The 20,994-nt window shown below is 40.2% G+C and overlaps 1 protein-coding gene across 2 annotated transcripts in view; it reads left to right on the plus strand.

Moving 5' to 3' along the window:
- The window catches only part of LOC125452929 (protein LYRIC-like), an 87,748-nt gene that overhangs the window by 21,116 nt on the left and 45,638 nt on the right, over window positions 1-20,994 (plus strand). For both annotated transcript variants that reach the window (XM_059645649.1, XM_059645648.1), the window contains exons 2-4: window positions 7,760-7,858; window positions 12,013-12,097; window positions 18,003-18,176. In XM_059645649.1, the coding sequence (XP_059501632.1) occupies window positions 7,760-7,858; window positions 12,013-12,097; window positions 18,003-18,176 (358 nt within the window). The remainder of the gene's footprint in view (window positions 1-7,759; window positions 7,859-12,012; window positions 12,098-18,002; window positions 18,177-20,994) is intronic.

Raw genomic sequence — 20,994 nt, forward strand, 5'->3', positions numbered from 1 at the left:
ATAAAGGTCTGATGTGAGAGTGGGTGGATGGAGTCAACCAGTTTTCTCCCAGAAAGTCAGTCATCTGAATATCTTCGTGAGGCTTTGAGCTATAAAGCTGGTAGCTTGAGTTTCCCAATCTTCAACAAAACCCAGTAGCCAAAGGGATCTGAGACTGCTGTACAGATTTCTTGGTTTTTGAAATGGAATTACCCCTGAGCCTTCACCCACACTCTTGGTCCTTTCCCAAAGCTGGAAATCCTTCCCCTTCCATGGATTCCAACATGTTTCATGCTTATGACAACCGATAAATTAAAAGATTGTTCAATATGGGTATTAATATTTTACTGAATTGGATTATCATGTTACTTAAGGAACATGAGTTTTATGGAAGCAAATGAACATCACCTAATAATTTTTCTTTTCCCTTTGTATGTCAGTGGAGTTGGAGGTTAAATGCATGGTTTACATAAACTGACAACTCAGCTTCCGTACTACCAAACAATTCGTATAATAATATTATTCCTTAATTTACATGGGTCACATTTACTTAATGGAATGTTTTTTCATTCATGTTATTTTAAATATATCTTTACTATATATGATCCAGCACCTCATTCAATTCTATCATCCAAGGACATTATCCAATCCAAATTCAGAAGAGCCACTATAAATTAGAATTTTTTTGCACACTCTGAATTATTCAGCAAATGTCATATTTCACTGGCAACCAGTCTAGGATTGTCAGTCGGCTTGCAGTGAGCACATCTGTACATACTGGAAGCTATGAAAATTAGTACAGAAGGCATTGTTCTTTTCACATTGAAAGAGTGTGTACATGCACTGTGCCTGTTTCAACCCATCAAAATAGATGCCCCCCCCCCTTGTTGGTTCATTTTTCAGGACCATGCTGAGCAAATAGTGTTAACCTGCTTGGTTGAACATTTTAACAAAGCCTGGCAGTTAACTGTCAATCAGTGTTAATGGATGGAAACCTCTCAACTAATGAAAGTCGACATGCCAACTAATCAGTACTCTAATCTGCAGTATAAATGTTTCTTTTCCCCTTGAATTCTTGTGAATTGGCCTGATATGTGCAAGCTTTGACAAAATGTGTCTTGTTTTCCTCAATTTGTCTTTATTAATAAAAAATTGTTTTCAAACTAATTGGGTTCCCATGGCTTCTTATCTTACCGAAGAGTAATACTTTAAGCTGTAATTTCTAAACCCTAAACACTAACAACTTGCATTTATGTAGCTGCTATGTAGTGAAATGTCCCAAGATTGCTGTGCAGATGTGCTATGAAGCAACATTTGACACTGAACTATATGAGCAAAATATTGGTCACAGAGGAAGCCTTTAAGATGTAACTTAAAAGGAACAGAAAGAGAGACAGCAGTGTAGAGCTTTGGGGAGGGACTACCAGAGCTTGGTGCCTAGGCAACTGGAAACACTATTAATGAGTGATTCAAGTCATGAATTCTCAAGTGACTGATGACAGGAGAATCTTGAAAGGTTACAAAGCTGGAGGAGATCATGGATATAAAATTGTCTCTTTTTCCCCAACTACTTCAGATAGCCTGTCAGAACTAATGCTTAAGCAGAATTGTATGGAGGGCCCACTACGTGATACAGTGCTTCCTGTGTAGAACATTAACTACAAAAGTGCACGCTTTGGTCTGACAGCTGTTACTGTGAAGGCACATTATTAAGTGCCCTCACTGATAAGTTTGCTTGCAGCATTGTTTCTAACAGGATTATGCCCCATCTTGGATGATGGACCTGTGAGCAAGAGAATTAAATCTATGGCAGTGGTTGACAATATGAGAATGAAGTGGCATGAATATTTTAAGCATGATGCTAATTTTGCACACCCTATTTTCAAGAGGCCAGTTAAATACTGCGTGAATGTTCACTCTGTTTAATGAAACATGCAGGAAGAACATTCAACATTATTTTTTTTTAATTCAAATTCTCTCTTCCCGGACACGTTCACAAACAGTGGTCCCTAATATGCATTTCGACAGTTGATTTCTGAATTGAAGTGCTGTTTGCTCATTCCTGATGGGTCTTTTGAGGTGAAATATTGCATATTTATAAGAAAGGCCAACTGAGGAGTTCTATAGCTATTTCCAGAGTGCACTCTGGAAACAAATAAGGCGCAGACTAATTCTGTGTTGCATTTTTAGTAGAACCCCTGACAGCTACATGAACAACACTCATGCAAAAATTACAAACTATCACAGCCACAGTGTTATACAGAATGGAAATAGACCCTTTGGCTCAACTCAACCACGCCAACCAGATATCCTAAACTGATATAATCCTATTTGGCCCATATCCCTCTAAACCCCTCCTATTTGTGAACCCTCCAGATGCCTTTTAAATGATGTAATTGTATCCGTCTCCACTATGTCCTCTGACAGCTCGTTACATACACACTTCAACCTCTGTGTCAAAAAAAATTGCCCCTCCGGTCCCTTTTAAATCTTTACCACTCACCTTAAATGGCTATCTTAAAATTCATAAATAAATTTCCAAAATACATTGGAGTAAATGAAACAGGAGCAGAAGATCATCTAGCCCCTCGAACCCTCTCTACTGTTCCATAAGATCATGACTGAACCATTTGACTTTTTAAATTCCTCATTCCAACTGACCCTGATTAATGTATCTTAACAAGAATCTATCCACCTCTGTTAAAAGTATTCAATATCCCTGCCGCCGCCATCTTCTGAGACAGTGTTTCAAGGTTGTACAGCACTGTGAGAGAGGAAGAAAACTGCCCAACTCTGACCATAAAGGAGACCCCTGCGTTTAAACTGTGTCCCATAGCTTTGGACTGACCCACAAGTGGGAATATCCTTTCCATGCCCATCTTTTCGGGACCATCTGTGATCCTATATACTTCAATCAAGTCACACCGCCCCCACCCCCACTCTGTAAACTCCAGTGGAAAGAAGTCTGAAGTGTCTCTGATGAAGGGTCTAGGCCCGAAACGTCAGCTTCTGTGCTCCTGAGATGCTGCTTGGCCTGCTGTGTTCATCCGGTTTCACACTTTGTTATCTTGAAGTGTCCAACCTATCCTTTATAAGACAACCTGCTCTACCTACCACCTCATCCCGCCTCCTTGACCTGTCCGTCTTCCCTGGACTGACCTACCCCGTCCCTACCTCCTCACCTATATTCTCCTCTCTACCTATCTTCTTTTCTCTCCATCTTCGGTCCGCCTCCCCCTCTCTCCCTTTTTATTCCAGTTCCCTCGCCCCATCCCCCTCTCTGATGAAGGGTCTAGGCCCGAAACATCAGCTTTTGTGCTCCTGAGATGCTGCTTGGCCTGCTGTGTTCATCCAGCTCCACATTTTGTTATCTTGGATTCTCCAGCATCTGCAGTTCCCATTATTGCATCACATTCCAGGTATCAACATGGTAAGCCACATCTGAACCACCCTGATGCATTTACATCCTTGCTTATGTAAGGAAACCACAACTGCACACAGCATTTAAGATGTGGTCTCACCAACCACTGTATAACTGAAGAATAGTTGCCTTACTTTTGTGTCGACTTCCTCCCACAAGGACACTATCTAGTTAGTCTTCCTGACTATGTACTGTATCTGTATATAAATTTATGTGACTCAAGTGTGAGAATGACCAAATCCCTCTGCACATTAGAATTCTATTGTTCCTCTCCATTTAAGCAGTACTTCAAATTTTCATTCTTCCTGCAAAGTGAACAACTTTACATTTTCTCATATTGTATTCCATCTGTTAATTTTTGCTCACGCGCTCAACCTATCTATATCTGTCTGCAACTTCCTTCTGCCTTCCTCATGGCATACTTTCCTAGCTATCTTGGTGCTCTCTGCAAATCTAGCTACTGTATATTTGCTCTCTTCATCTAAGTCTTTGATGTAAAAAGTTGGTGCTCCAGCACAAACACTTACGGGACTCCAGTCGTCACAGCCTGCCAATGAAATAAAGACCCATTTACACAAAGTCTTTTCTGCACATCAACCAATCTCTATCCATGCACATATTTGCCTCCTACCTCCCCAGAAACATGAGCTTTTATTTTCTGCAATAATCTTTGATGCGGTGCCGTATCAAATGCCTTCTGGAATAACAAGTATGTTTTTTTCTGCAAGCTCCTCTTAGTGCATCAATAGTGCATGTTACTCCTTCAAAGGACTCCATTAAATTGGCTCAACATGGTTTCCTTTTGATTAAACATGCTCACTCTTCACAACTACCATGAGACTTTCTAAGAGCGCAGCTATAATCTCTTTAATAATCAATTTAGCCACCTTTCCTATGACAGATATTGAGGTGACCTGGCTTATAATTTTCCAGTTTTCTTCCTCCTTTCACAGAGTTTGTCCCGTGCATCTGTCTGCATGGCAAGAAGGGAAATGTAACTTCAGCTGTGGTTTCCTAATCTCCGCCTTCTGTGACAGAAGATTAGCTGACAACTCTTATAAACATTTTAAGTGACTGAAAAAATTCCATCTGGAAATTCTAAGCAAAGTTTTAGTCTGCAATGCTTACTTGTGGCGGTCAAGAAAATGACTGCTCTCAGTTTAAAAACCAGATTTTGGACCCAGCTGGAGATATTATAGGGATATGTGAAAGTCCCTAAGGACCATAGTCTGCTGTCTCGTTAGAGGGAGGTGGCTGGTTGTAAATTTACCATGAGCGTCGCCACATCTCATATGAGAGCTGTGATTGGGAAGCCAGAGCCATCATGCTGATCTTCCAGTAATGGAATTGAACCCATGCTATTGGTATAACTCTAAATTTCAAACCAGCTGTCCAACTAACTGAGCTAAACTACCCCAAGCACCATATTTGGTACATGGAACTCAGCTATCAAATGTGCTGTTGATCCAGTTGTATAATCAACTTATATCACACTGTAAAATACAAATTTGTGCGCTTTACGCTTAGAAAGAATAATAGATAAGCAGATTGGAAAGCAGTGTGCTACTTAATTATCGCTGACAAACAAAACAGCTTTTCACATTTTGTATGGTACATTTCTTTGAACTTTTGTGGTGCTTTTGTTTCTCAGGCCTGTTTTTTCTCATTTTCAAGAGTTTGCATGTAAACGTCTTTTCTAAGGCTGTAGTACCTCTAGATTGTGCTGTACTCGTGTGACAGATGCATCAATTAATTTATGTTTCTTTGCTTATCTACATTTATGGCAGGATTAATGTTAACCAAGAAATTATTTGATGTAAATTGTGATTCTGTTTGCTGGGAAGTAGTCCAGTCTGAGAGTAGAGGTGGGGAGAACTAAATTGATCAAGGCCCTACTTGCTTTGTGTTCTCCATAATAAGTGTGTGACTGCGTGCAATTGCCAACTCCTATCTTGGAAATCTCTACTCTGAGAAGACTTTGTAGACAGCCCTCCCAAGGCAGTGAATCTTCTGCTGGATTTTTACCAGCTTTCCCTCTGGTCTTTGAAATCAGCTTGGTGGAAAGCAGGCAAAGCATTCTTTCTACAGTTGGTCTTGATACAACAATGTTATACATGTCATCTGTGTTGATGAGTCAGAGATCGCAAATTTGAATCCAGTGAGAGTTTGAGTTATTTATATCCTGTGGTGCCAAATCATACATTGGAAAAAGAAATTTCAGTGATATTATTTAGAATGCAAATTCTGTATAGCAGTGAATATTTGTTATTTTCTAAATGGCATTGCCCACTCAATTTTTTTAAAAAGTGTCACCTGATTTTATGGAAAATTCTGTGCTTTTCTCACAGATAAGAATTTGTACTAGAAGGCAGGTTGAGATTTTACTCTGATAAAACAAAGAAAACTGTAGATGCTGGAAAGCTGAAGAAATCAGAAATTGCTGGAGAAACTCAGCAGATCTGGTAGCATTTGTGGGGAGAAAGCAGTGTCAACATATTGAATCAGTTCACTGCTTTCTCCCTGTGGATGCTGCCAGACCTGAGTTTCACCAGCAATTTCTGTTTGTTCTTTGAGGTTTCACTATGTGTGGGAGTGAGCAATTTACGTATTCCGCAATCGTGCTGTGTTGGCACTATTCAGTAATAGCAATAACATATCCACAGCCTGTGCAGGCTAGCACAGCCGATTTCTCAATTTTTTGACACTTCTTTTCCGTTCGTGATTTACGTTTACCTTTTAAGCCAAATCATTAAACGTCTTCTTATAAAGTGCTCTGTTCTGTTGTTTGAACAAACTTGTCATCTGCGGAGAGTAGGAAAAGCTTTGCCATCGTTACATGCTAATAACCTCAAAAGAACGAGGAATAAGACTAGGCCACTCTGCAGTTCGAACCACCTCTGCCATTCCATAAGATTATGGCTGATTTAAACTTCTACTCTACATTCCTACATGCCCCCAATAAAATATTATTAAACACAAATTTACTATATTCAATAATAAAACATGATTTCCTTGAAGTAATTTTTCAAATGTGCACTATTTAAGGTATCTCACTTGGGAAAATGTTAGTTGTGGATGAATTAAATAGAAAATACTTCAAACAAAAAAATTTAGTTCTCTGTTAATAAGTCTGATTTTTTGCAAATTGGCATAGAAACATTTTATTAATGTATTGGCTGAAAGAACAGCTACTTATATAGGTATGGAAAAACAACCTCATTGACCCTAAGCGTACAATTACATCATGATTTACAGCAGCTTCAAGATTAACCATGCAGGTCTACTGTGTTTTGATTCAATTTTGTTCATATTCTAATATAAATTATGCTTGAACTTAAGCAGTTTTCTGAGCTTTTCTAAAATAGAAAGCCATGCTAATTTCAAATGGATCAGTTCAAATGGACTGCATCTAAAATAGCTGCTTCAATTTAACTTCGGCTTTTGAAAAATGTAGATTTTCAACATTTATCATGTTTTAACTTTGTACTGTGAAGTACTCTAATTAATTAGTTAAAAACTATTGGATCAGTAATAAAAGCTCAGTAAAACTAAGTTTTTCAGTGGACAGAATGTGAAAGCCTGTACTTGTGGGAAAGAGCAAAATTACAGGCCATCAATGTATGACGGTTATCAATAAATTCTATCGGGGATTTGATAGAAACTTACTTAGGCCAAAAAGTGGGAGAATATGAAATCATTACAGCATCTAATTGAGATGAAAAGATTAAATATATTTAAAGGGAAGGTAGATAAGTGTGTGAAGCAGAAGAGAGTAGAGGACTACACTGGTAGAATTAGATGAGAAAGACTGGAAGGTGTGTGAGTGGAGCTCATGGATTGCATGGGCAAAGTGGCTTGTTTACCTACTGTATGACCCTTGCAATTATGTAAGATTTTGGACCTAATGGGGAATTTACTCTGATATTGCAAGAGTTGGCCAGTTTTTCTTTGGCCAGTAATTCATTTACCAGTAAGCAGTATTTCTAATCATGATTTCAAACAGCAACATTGTTTGTGATTAATTTTTACTTTTAAAATATGTAACTTTTTTTTAAGTGTAAAAGACATTTGAAAAGGTATGTGAATAGGAGAAGTTCAGTGGGATATGGGTCAAATGCTGGCAAATGGGACTATATTTATTTAGCATACGTGTTCGGCAGGGACGAGTTGGACCGAAGGATCTGTTTCTGTGCTGTATGTCTCTAAGACTATATGAGTCTTTCCACTGTGAGATTCTGCTTTTAACAATTAAAGTAAGAGAACTTATTATATTATCTCCAAAGGCAAACTTTTAGTTTGCTGTGTATTTCAGGTTTTGTTCGAATCAATTTGCTAATCCACTTCTGCATTTCTTTCAAGGTGCCACTGAACGGACATCCTCCCCTTTCAAATGACATACAACTAATTGTTGCAGAAGAAACAAAAGAGTCACAAGCTACAGAGAAGAAAGGTCTTAAGGTATGTTGAAGACATCGTCATTCAATTTATCTTTGGGTTGTGCTTTTCCACTATTCATTGAGTATGCTGTAGGACATTGTACCCAAGTAAGAACAGGAGAAGGTGCCAATTCCTATGTTATGAGAAAGGTTTCAGTAGAATGAAAAAGAAAGAGAATATGTAATTGTTAGTCAGTGACAAAAGAGTTATAAATTTTAAAATATCAGTTAAGATGTAATAAATTTCTTTACGCAGTGTGCTGTTATTGCATACGATACTTTGAAATAGAGTATAATTGAGACAGCAACCACTACTGAATTGTCATTGAGGAGAGATTAAGTCCAGTAGGCTTACATTCCTTACAGTTTTAAAGAATGAGAAATGATTTCATTGATATATAAAATCCTTAAGGGTTTCACAAGAGAGATGCTAGGAAGTTGTTTGCCCCTGCTGGAGAGTGTAGATATTCGGAGTTTACATTCTAATTTTGAGGGTTGGCTGGTTAGAACTGAGATGAGGAGGAATTTCTCACTCATTGAATTTTTGGCATTCCCCAACTTCACAGAGCTATACATGCTTAGCTGTTGTGTTTGTTCACGACAGAGATCACGTAATTTTAGGATGCTAATGAAATTAAGGAGCATGAGGATAATATGGGAACATAGAGTTGAAGTAGAAGATCACGTACAATCTGACTGAATGGTGGAGCAAACCCCAGAGATCGAATGGCCCTGCTCTTGCTCCTGTTTCTTATGTATCTTTTAAGGGAAGAATAGATAGCTATCTGAGGTAGCTTCATACCTAGGAGTGTGCAGAAAGAGCAGGTTCACTGTTTTGGATTTAGTTTTAGATTGCTGCGCCAACCAGCACGGTGGGCGTGCATGGTGGCACAGTGGTTAGCACTGCTGCCTCACAGCACCAGGGACCCGGGTTCAATTCCAGCCTCGGGCGACTGTCTGTGTGGAGTTTGCACATTCTCCCCATGTCTGCGTGGGTTTCATCCGGGTGCTCCGGTTTCTTCCCACAGTCCAAAGATGTGCAGGTTAAGTGGATTGGCTATGCTGAATTGTCCATAGTGTTCGGGAGGTGTAGATTAGGTGGGTCATAAGGGATGAGTCTGGGTGGGATGCTCCGAGACTTTGTGTGGACTTGTTGTGCTGAAGGGCCTGTTCCCACACCGTAGGGAGTCTATTCTATAACCACAAAATGATGGTGTAAAGGCACAATGAGACTGTTTGTTTGTTTCTTTTTCCCTCTTTTGTCTGAAGAAACTTTGATTAAATCACATGGTATTTCCTTTCTTCTCGTGTAAGATTGGCTCTGCCAACATCAAAATGTGTTCAAGTAGTACATCACCTGTTTGGGTGAACGTACATTATGTGCGTTTGCAAAGCATTAGCAGAACAGCTGCAAGAATGTTTTACAATTCTTTTAGGTTGTTCAGTTTTTTTAGGGTGTTTGTATTTCACGCTCTATCTCGGAACTGCATCTTGCAGTGATGTAGTAAATAATTTGTGGAGTTGATGATTTAAACTTAACAATTCAGTTGTTTACACCCAGATCAGTTATCCCCTGGCCTAATAAGGCAGACAAGATTAAAAAACATAACAAACTCAGTGAGACTATCTGTGCCACAGTAACTGTCAATAAGATAATGGGCCTTACCTGTAAATCTGTCTCAGATTTGCTTCCCGTACCATGGTTCTTTTGTTGAGCCTTGGTGATTTGAAGCAGGTTTATTGTGCTCAAGATGTTCTCTGTGGCATCATTTGTAAACCACTCCTTCAGTTAAGGCACCTCCCAAAACAACTCCACAAAAGTGCCAATATTAGCACTTATTTTCTTATTATTAAAGTTGTTTCTTATAAATCACGTAAATAATCAACAACACCTTTCGATAACCTGGGTGTACGCTTTTGCTGATAGCTTCCAGTGCTAGTCGAGGCTAAACTTTTCAGGTAGATATATACTGGGACATCCCACCAGCCTCATTAAAAATCTATTACATTTGCTTTGGCAAGTGCACTCGTGGCAAGTTAGTTATGAAACAAATTGTTGCCTGAGAAAGAGGAATATCAAGAAGCACAGGGAACAGTCAAAGGAGTAGGATCAGAAGACAGAACTCATGTCAGGAAAAGCTCCTGAACGGACCAAATGATCCGTTTCTTGTGCTCAAACTTTCAGAGGTACAATGAAAAAATATGTATATCTTGACAGTAGACCAGACAAGGAGAGAATGAGCCGATTTTAATTTTATTTAATTGACATTCTGAATGTGGGACAGGTGGGGGCTGAGGGGGCAGGTCAGTAACCTTGATAGTGGGAGCCAGCTATTGGAGAATCTATAAATTCTCCCGGAATTTAAAATTTTATTTGGTTTGGAAAACATAGTCAAAGCATTGTCAATTTTCCTAGTTCTTCTGTCTTTTCATTGTTTATTTTCCTCTTGAAGAGCATCTTTAAAAATTCTGATATACAAACCCATAATCATGTGGAACGCCCAGGTTGAAAACATGCAATAAGCATTTGATTGATTTTTGCGTAGTTGTTGCTGACTAGCTCTTTCACTACTGGCTCTTTTAAGCTGTCAGATATCATAGCCAGCTGCTCAGTCACAAGTGTAGGATTTCAGAACATTGAATAAATTTGCTTGACAAGTTTGTTTTTATCAGTCAATGAACTGAAGAATTTTTACTGTGCTTGCCTCAAGGTCAAGGGGAATATTCAGACCTAGACTGTCTGAGTCAGTGGCACAGCAAGCCCATCCTTCTGACAGGCGATACCTAATCCGTTCCTTCATACCAATACATTCTTCTGAGGATTGGTTCTGTAAATATCTTAAGGCTGTCTGGCAAAATGACAGAATGCCTACTCAATCTTACATTTATTTTTGACCAGATGCAAACCATCTCTCAGCTATTGCATGGCAAACACTGATCTCCATCCATTCTTAACTCCTAAAGCAGCAGGTAGTCTTGCAGCTGTTGTTTGAATGAGTTATTCAACATGTTAGCTGCTTCAGCTGAGAATCTATTCCACTTCTTTGCCAAGCTTTCAATTGCTGTCTTTAAGTTCAATATTTTAATCATTTTAAATACGTATTATTAGATATGCAGCAGAGTCAAAAGTGGGTGTAAATTGAAGGGTGGAATGTACAGTTAGATATTTCATTGTGAAAACTTGCAGACTAGCTCCAGGAAGACAGCCATGATAATTTACAGCATCTGCATTTTGAAAGCTTGACAATGGGAAATTAGCATTGATCTACTTTTAACTTTGATATTTGGGGGTCTGTACTTAAGCCAAATTCCGCACACACAGAGTGCAGAGATAATCTCCTAGAAATATGTCACAGTAATTTGCACCCCATCTGCCCTCATATTAGTATTTCATTTTCATATGAAAATAACAAGAAGACATATGACGCAAGTTTAATTAAGCAGCCATTTTGTTTAAATGTGCGCAATGCACATGTTTATATTTGAAAATTCTAGCTGGAATTTTGTTTGAGTTCTTGTTGTCCAATACCAAAAATGGCTCCAGAGCTTGTGGAGGTGGATGACGAGATTCTGTGGGGATTTTACTGACAAGACCAATTTAAGAGGCTGTCTCCAGGCCCACTGCCCAGCCTGCCTGTCAAAATTGCTGGCTCTGTCAGAGGATTAGTAACTCAGCAGACCTGGCGGTAACATTGATAGAGGTGATTACAGCTGAGATTGCAAAGAGAAGACAATGTTGTCTCCATTTTAAGGTACCCTCAATGGGGCAAGTTAGTGTTTTTTTTAAATGTACTGCAACCTGGCAGGCAGTCCCCACTTCCTGATTGATGGGCTGAATCTCCAGTAGAGTGTTGCTATGGGGTCCATTCACAAGCACCAAAGTGATCATACCAGGAGTCTGTTTGAATGTCATCTCAATACATTTGGCAGCCCCTCCACACAAATAGGAGGGTTCATCTCAGTACTGAAGAAATACTGGCGTAGACAGGAAGTGGCTCTTAATCAGCTGATTAATTGTTGGCAACTGACCAGCCTTGTAAGTTTTTCCTCCCAGAGCCCAAGCTGTGGTTCTGCCAGTGTTCCTCCCTCCCAGCCTGTCTCCAAAGGGCTGATGAAATCTTTCTTCCCCTCTCTCTCGCTCGCTGTCTGCTGAAAGCTGTTTCTATTCTTTGACAGGTCAAGAAGAAAAGACAGCGCTTAGATGAGAAATCAACAGAGCAAAGTACTTCAGGAAGCAAAGAAAAAAATGAGGAAGATGCTGGTGAGTTTGAACACCACAAGGAAGAGTGATCTTGAAATTGTAAAGTTTCAGTTAAAGGAGGAACATCTTTGGTGGCATGGATTAGTTTCTTTTTCCTTTGCTTTTTGAGGCAATTGATGCAAGAAGTGTTTTGTGCTAAGTTTTGAACAAAGTAGTCATAAGGAAGAGACCACAGGGCACTGCTTAAGTTTGAGGGGGATGTCTTGACAATTTCCAAAGCGCATGATGCCCAACACAAGCTGTGTAGAGATTATTTAAAATTAGCCAAGATTCTTAAATGAGAAAGCAAAATAAGAAGATTATGGGATTAGCCTCTGTTATCAGAGACCTGGAAGAACCTCATGGTAAAAACCGCAGACTTAGGAGTATTTGCAGCACCCTTGATCACTTTACCTGTCAGTGTCTTTGGAAATCACTCTAAGAACGAGTTTGATCATGGAACGAAACAGGAAGGAGGCCTGCTCCAAGTTTTTGTAGGCTTTAGAGCAGGAGATGGAGAGGACAGGAGAGGTATTCCTTCCACCTGAGACTCAGAGACTCACCAGTCAGACACTGCAAAGGCAGGGAGAAGTGAGAACCATGGTAGCCAGAGGTCAGAGTTCTGATGTCTTGTTGTGAATGAAATACATCACTTTTGGACTACATGTGACTCCAGAAGCGCAGAAATGTGCTTGTCTCTTAACTGTCCTCCGTAGTACCCCTGGCAAGCTACTTAGTTGAAGAGCCATTTCAGGGTGGGCAATAAATGCTGGCCCAGCCAGTCATGCCTGCGTCCCATGAACGACTTAAAAAAATCATCCAGAATACTTAGACTCATTGGAACAACTCACTCTGACAGCCAATGGCAACCAGCAGCAGCCCAAAATTGCCAGGGTACAGGCAAGGCTACATATCCTCACTTCAGTGGAGGAGATCATGCAGGCCATTGCAGTGTCCGTGACAAGTTCATGGGTTGACTGAGTCCATGGCTAAAAGAATGGAAGGTGATGATATGCTAATGTCTCATCTTCCATCAAACATTCAACTTTCTACTGATGCCACAGACTATTTTTTGCACCCAATCAAATCATGCACCTCTCTGTTTTCCCACCTTCCTTTCCTCTCGCTATGAGGTTGTACCTTTCCATTTTTGGGCACCCAGGGACTGCCATGTGCATAGTGCTGAAGAAGCAGGATGTGGAAAAGAAAGAAAGCAATAATAATGAAGAATCATAGAATCCTTGTGGTGCAGAAAGGGGCCATTTAGTTCATCATGTCTGCACCGAACCTTTAAAGAGCATCCCACGCAGCCCCACATTCCAGACCTATCCCTGAAACCCCAAATGGGGTTTTCGCCATGGCTAACTCTCCTTACCTACTCATCTCTGGCCATTGTGGAGCAATATTTAGCATGGCCAATCTACCTAACCTGTACATCTTTGAACTGAGACTACCTGGAAGAAATCCATGCAGACAGCCGCCTGAGGCCGGAATCAAACCTGGGTCCCTGCTGCTGTGAGGCCATTGAGCCCCTGCATGGCCCCGGGAGTGACCGTACCGTGCAGTCCATATCACTTTCACATTTGCAGCTGTCACACCAGTCATTACATGTACTTTAGCCTACCTTAGTTTAGTGGAATCTGCACATCACGGCATACATGACACAAGCAAGCTATATCCATGGCAGAGGGAAAGGGCAGCACAGGTGCCAGTTCATTGGAGTGCACAGTTGCATACCATATCTGCTGTAAAGAGTTTAAAAGAGAATGTTGGAGGAATAGCATTCAAATACGTACTGATGGGTTTGCACACAGAAATGTTGTGCACTGGCAAGTGTGCCAGTAAACTTGATGGCACACTCAAACAATGTGGATGAGTTTGGTGCTAGGCTTTGCCCGAGTTTAGAAGCCATTTTTCCAGCTTTGTAATTGTGGCCAGATCATTTTCACACTTAGACACAACTGTGAGGCAGGCTGATGCTTCAGTTTCTATTGCAATTATTGAGAGACTTTGTCTGTTACCATTGGGCTTTATAATAGAAACATCCACATGCTGTTCAGTTGGTTGCATTAATTGAATCCAATCGATTGAGGCAACGGTTTCAAGGTACCTAAAGGTGCTGGATGGAATTTTACTAAGACAGCCAGGGTTCATATTAAGAAGAGAGATTATTTTGTTGGAGGCAGTTCAGAGAAGGTTCACTACAATGGTCTTTGGTATAGAGGGATTGTCTTAGGAGCATAAGTTAAACAAGTTGTGACTATACTCCGGAATTTAGAAGAATGAGAAGTGATCTCATTGAAATGTATAGGATTTGTCAGGGGCTTGACAGGGTACATTCTGAAAAGACATTTCCCCGCATGAGAGTCTCAAAACAGAGGCATATTCTCAGAATAAAGGGTCATTAATTTAAGACTGAGATGAAGAGGAATTTCTTCTCTGAGATGTGAGTCTTTACACCTCCTTACCAGAGAGAGCTTTAGGCAGAGGCCTTGGGTATATTTTAGGCTGAGTTAAATAGATTCTTGAGCAGTAGTGGAACCAAGGGCTGTGGGGAAAGGACAGGAAAGTGGATGTGAGGATTGTTGGATCAGCCATGGAGCTATTGAATGGTGGAGCAGGCTCAAGGGGCAAAACAACCTACCCCGTTCTTATTTTGTATGTTATTATGTTCCTGCCACCGAGGTTGCAAGTGGGAGTGACTTTCCTTTATTGAGCACTGAAACCAATGACCACATTCTGCTGGGCTTGCCTACCCCAAAGACCACTAATTGCTGGAGCTACACCTTCAAGTTGAGGGCTAATTGATGGCCATGTGCCCTCAAGGCAGATAAGTGAAATTTAGGGTCTGGGCTGAGTTGGGATTGGGAATTGAGTGTCACCAAGGATATGCTACATCATTGTCACATGTAGACATTAGTGCCAGAATGGGGGAATCCTCCATGGCAAAAGAATTTTGCAAAAGGTGGGCACCATATGGTTCTAGTTTTGAGTTCATTGAGGTTTAACTGGGGTCTCTATATAATGCAAAAGTTTCCGCAACCACCAGTCAGAGGCAAGCAGAGGTGAAAATAGGACGTTAGTTGGTCATTTACATGGCTAAGTCAGGAGCCAGATAGGTGGACTGTCTGCCTCCATTCATGCCACTGGTGAAATGGAAGGACAGTAGTCATGCCATTCTGTGCCTTCCTTAGCTATTGTACCACATTGCATTCTCCTGTCTGTGTTACAAAAGGGCTGGTAAAAATCAGTTGTTTTTGAGTTAAAATCAAATGATTGGTTTGACCCCAAACTTTGAAGATTCCAAACTCAATGAAACTTCTACAGTGGTAAAAAGTTAAAGAAAGGACCAATGTTTGTAACAAAATGTATTAAAGCGGTAGCCTTCAAGTTCTGAGATTAATATTCCTGTTGAAGCCCAAGTATATATAAATTCAATTGAAATTTATTTGCTGCTTACCTTTTTTTTTGATAATTTCTGCAGTAATGGATGTGAGTTTACTCGCTGAGCTGGAAGGTTCATTTTCAGACGTTTCGTCACCATACTAGGTAACATCATCAGTGAGCCTCCGACGAAGCACTGGTGTTATGTCCCGCTTTCTATTTATCTGGTTAGGTTTCCTTGGGTTGGTGATGTCATTTCCTGTTCTTTTTCTTAGGGGATGGTAGATTGATTTGGAGCCAATGTGTTTGTTGATGGAGTTCCGGTTGGAATGCCATGCTTCTAGGAATTCTCGTGCACGTCTCTGTTTGGCTTGTCCTAGGATGGATGTGTTGTCCCAATCAAAGTGGTGTCCTTCCTTATCTGTATGTAAGGATACGAGTGATAGTGGGTCATGTCGTTATGAATACATATGAACATCAACTAGCCACAAAACGACATGACCCACTATCACTCGTATCCTTACATACAGATAAGGAAGGACACCACTTTGATTGGGACAACACATCCATCCTAGGACAAGCCAAACAGAGACGTGCACGAGAATTCCTAGAAGCATGGCATTCCAACCGGAACTCCATCAACAAACACATTGATTTGGAGCCAATCTACCATCCCCTGAGAAAAAGAACAGGAAATGACATCACCAACGCAGGAAATGACATCACCAACCCAAGGAAACCTAACCAGATAAATAGAAAGCGGGACATGACACCAGGGCTTTGTTGGAGGCTCACTCATGATGTTACCTAGTATGGTGACGAAATGTCTGAAAACGAACCTTCCAGCTCAGCGAGCAAACTCCCATCCAGAACCTCAACCTGAGCTACAAATCTTCTCAAAATTCTGCAGTTTTGTTTTTTGTAGAAGGGAAAACGATCCTCTGAAGGCATAAGATAGTTATATAGAACATTTACTGCACAGTCCAGGCCCTTCGGCCCTTGATGTTGTGCCGACCTGTCATACCGATCTCAAGCCCATCTAACGTACACTATTCCATGTACGTCCATGTGTTTGTCCAATGATGACTTAAATGTACCTAAAGTTGGCGAATCTACTACCATTGCAGGCAAAGCGTTCCATTCCCTTACTACTCTCTGAGTAAAGAAACTACCTCTGACATCTGTCCTATATCTTTCACCCCTCAATTTAAAGCTATGCCCCCTCGTGCTCGCCGTCACCATCCTAGGAAAAAGGCTCTCCCTATCCACCCTATCTAACCCTCTGATTATTTTATACGTCTCAATTAAGTCACCTCTCAACCTTCTCTCTAATGAAAACAGCCTCCAGTCCCTCAGCCTTTCCTCGTATGACCTTCCCTCCATACCAGGCAACATCCTGGTAAATCTCCTCTGCACCCTTTCCAAAGCTTCCACATCCTTCTTATAATGCAGTGACCAGAACTGTACATAATACTCCAAGTGCGGCCACACCAGAGTTTTGTACAGCTTCACTGTAACCTCTTGGTTCCGGAACTCGATCCCTCTATTAATAAAAGCTAAAACACTGTATGCCTTCTTAACAGCCCTGTCAACCTGGGTGGCAACTTTCAAGGATGTGTGTACGTGGACACCGAGATCTCTCTGCTCATCTACACTGCTAAGAATCTTACCATTAGCCCTGTACTTTGCCTTCCAGTTACTCCTACCAAAGTGCATCACCTCACACTTGTCTGCATTAAACTCCATTTGCCACCTCTCAGCCCAGCTCTGCAACTTATCTATGTCTCTCTGCAACCTACAGCATCCTTTGTCACTATCCACAACTCCACCGACCTTAGTGTCGTCTGCAAATTTACTAACCCATCCTTCTACGCCCTCATCCAGGTCATTTATAAAAATGACAAACAGCAGTGGACCCAACACCGACCCTTGCGGTACACCACTAGTAACTGGTCTCCAGGACCAGTCTAAAGTGATTTGCATTTTTTTCAAGTAGACACTGTTTAAAACCAAATTATCATTGTTAGTCAATATGGTCTGAACATTACAAATAAATATGTCTGACCACAATGATAACGTAAAATGCAGAAACTGAGAAAGCTAAAATAAAAAGAAAAGCCAGCAAAAACAAAAGGCACTGAATACGTACTGTAACAGTGACCAAATTTTAGTTGGTTTGGATTTTCTGTCTTTTTTAATCACCGGGAGTGATTGCAACAACAGCTTAAATTTAGTATGTTCACTTTGATCTACTGTTAGCAAGAGTTGTTGAAAATAGTGTCAACTGTTGAGCAGAATTATTACCAGAGGTAGCTACTTGGATCAGATTCCTATTCACCTGTTGGATCAGATTCCTATTCACACTGTTATGGCGATCTTACAGGCAACAAATCTGTCATATTCAAATGGTGTTTATATCTGTAATGCAAGGTTTTTTTGCCTACATGACACGATTCACTCCATGCCAATATTCACTAAATGAATTATTGAGCTGTTCAACATTATAAAGTGTTGTATGAGTCAAATTTTTATTATACTCTAGGCGACTGGGTTATGAAAATCAGTAATCGGGAGAAACGACAGTTGAGAAAAGAGCGCCAAAAGAAAAAATGTGACACAACAAGTTTCTTGGATCCTAATTTTCCTCTTTATTCCGATGGAAGCAAGGCTGCTTCAAGATCAGCTAAGGACAGTCGGGGCTCAGATGATCAAGAAGGTATCACAAAATATTGCCACTGGTCTTTTGTTGGCTATTCAGGTTAAATTTTAAAATTGTATGGTAAACAACTGTAGCATTTCTTCAAAGATATCATGAGATTTCTCTTGCAGTTACTGTTCAGTTATAGCCTGTAAATTGCTCATTTAAATATTTTTGGCTGCTAGGCCTGGGAGCTGGTGCTGGTTTGCATTTCAACCCAATTCGCATTCACAAAAGCATTGTTAATTGTGGTTGTGCAGGAGCTTAATGTCCTGACAATATTCTGAAAATTCCCAAAGATTTTCTTCAAACCATTTCAACTCCTATTTCTTTTTTAAATCTGCAAATTTGACTAATATAAGATCAGTAATCTTTTCAAATACGTTAGGTATTTAGTTCAGAACAAATTATTTATGGCAACGTTGATTTTGTAAGGCTGATGATTGTTAATCTAATTATTGAGTACGTTTGGTGTTTTCCTACTCATCCTTCAGCAGGATATTGGTTATGCTGTATCATCAGGTCTTCAGCGGATATTTTGCTGAATTTACAGTGAGTAATGAGGAAAACTGTACTGAAATTCAGTCCTTTGATAGTATTTAACCTGGTCCTGTAACCTTTCCTTTGAACATTACTTTTACTACTTCTGCTTCTAAATCCATTGCAATGCTGCAAATTCGGCTCACTCCCTTCCTCGCACATGTTTTAATAAGATATAAATTTGCAAGGTGCATATTGAGAAGCTTCATTTCACTCCAACTAAATAGTGGAAAGATGAAAGGGATTGTCTTCACTCGCAACCTCAGACTTGGTACCTTTTTAAGACCTTGTGAATACTCCATCATTAAGTATTTTTAAGGCTGAAATACTTACAGTTTTGATCTCTCAGGAAATTAAATATCATGGGGAGTGCATGAGAAAGTAGAGTTAAGGCAAAAAGTCAGCGATGGACATATTGAATGGCAGAGTAAGGTCAAGGGGCTATGTGGTCTACTTTTCTGATTCACTGTCAGGATGTGGACATCGTTGACTGGCCCAGTATTTATTGCCCATCTACAATTGCCTTTGAGAAGGTGGTGGTGAGCTGCTTTCTTGAACTGCAGCAGTTCGTTTGATGTAGGTACATACACAATGCTGTGAAGGATGGAGTTCCAGGATTTTGACCCAGATACTGATGGAATGAAAATATATTTCCAAGTCAGGATGGTGTGTTAGGCTGTTAGTACTGGTACAATTGCCAATAATGCTTCATCTTTCCTAAAATCACAATGTCAGGCTGAATATATTTGAAAACAATCCGAGCTTCCAATCCCCACATACTCATTATCACAAGCTGTCAACTTCAGCTTCTAACATTATGACCTTCACCCTGAGATCAATCGTGCTTGCTCATGTTGACTTTGAATCCCATTGATGTGAGTCCTCCATCACTTTAAGTATTAAATTTATACATACATGTTTTCAAATTCCTTCATTGTTTTTCCCTCACTATGTCTGCAACTTCCTCCAGGACAAATCCCCTGTCAATCAATGAATTCTATTCCCCTCAATCAGTGCAATTATGGAATCCCTTTCCTTCAACCATCTGTGTGCCAGTTCACCTTTCCTAAGCGCACATTCTCCACCTCTGAATGCCTTTTTAAGGCCTTTCCTAAAACACTCCTCATTGTCCATTTCTTTTAACTCTTAATTTTTATCTTCTTTGCTGGGAAGTGGGTGTTCCTGACAAAGCCACATTTGTTTCCCATCTGTAATTGCCTACCATCTGAGTGTTTTATTAGTCTATTGCAGAGCAAGGTTAAGGATCAACCACAATGTTTGGCAAGGAGCAGACTGAGTACAGAAGGCAAATTTCTTTCCGTAAAGGGCATTGGTGAACTAAATATGATTTTGCAGTTGTTTCATGAATTAGCTTTCATTTCCAGATTTTCCATAGAATCTCTACAATGTGGAAACAGCCCATTCAGCCCAACAAGCCCACACCAACTCTCCAAACAGCATCCCACCCAGACTCACATCTCTACACTATGCCTGTAACTCTGTATATCACATGGCTAATTCACCTAACCTTCACATTTTTGGACTGTGGGAGGAAACCAGCGCACCTGGAGAAAACTGACACGGGGAGAATGTGCAAACTCCACACAGATAGTCACCCAAGGTTAGAATTAAACCTGCATCTCTGGTACTGTAACACAGTAGTGCTAACCACTGAACCACCCTTCCACCCTTAATTTAAATTTCAAGTTTCTGGGACCCAGGTGCATTACTCTTGTCTTCTAGATTATTAGCCCAGAGATATTACGACTACGTCCACATCTCCCTCTGACTCTGTGGAGTACTCTGGGATACTCTTCTGCAGTAAAGTTATTATATAAATACAAATTTGGCAAGTACAGGACACGAATTTCACAAGAAAATACATTTCTGATGGCAAAACGGGAGTATTGGGAGAACCAGAGTTCAACCTTGGAGTTTTGGTAACGTCTATTTGCTGAAATAACCTTGTAGGCCACAGATGCTATAACTAGTACAGCACCAACCAGAAGTAAGATGTAACATTTTTTCTCATAACTAACTCTATTTTTCCTGTTACTAAAACATAACTTCTCAGCAAAAAACACATTGGACTGAACTAAATGCCTTTTGAATGAAAACCAGTAGTTAGAAAGTAATGGTTAGGAATTCGATTGCAAGGGCCTGCATAAAATTTAACGTGAGAATCAGTTAAGCCACTAAATTGGTAGAAATAATGAAAATATATAGGTTTGAAATTAAAAACTAAGGCATGCCTAAGAAATACGTTGTTCTGGATATTTTGCAGAATTATTCAGCT

The sequence above is a fragment of the Stegostoma tigrinum genome, chromosome 4, assembly GCF_030684315.1.
Source record: "Stegostoma tigrinum isolate sSteTig4 chromosome 4, sSteTig4.hap1, whole genome shotgun sequence".
NCBI lineage: Eukaryota > Metazoa > Chordata > Chondrichthyes > Orectolobiformes > Stegostomatidae > Stegostoma > Stegostoma tigrinum.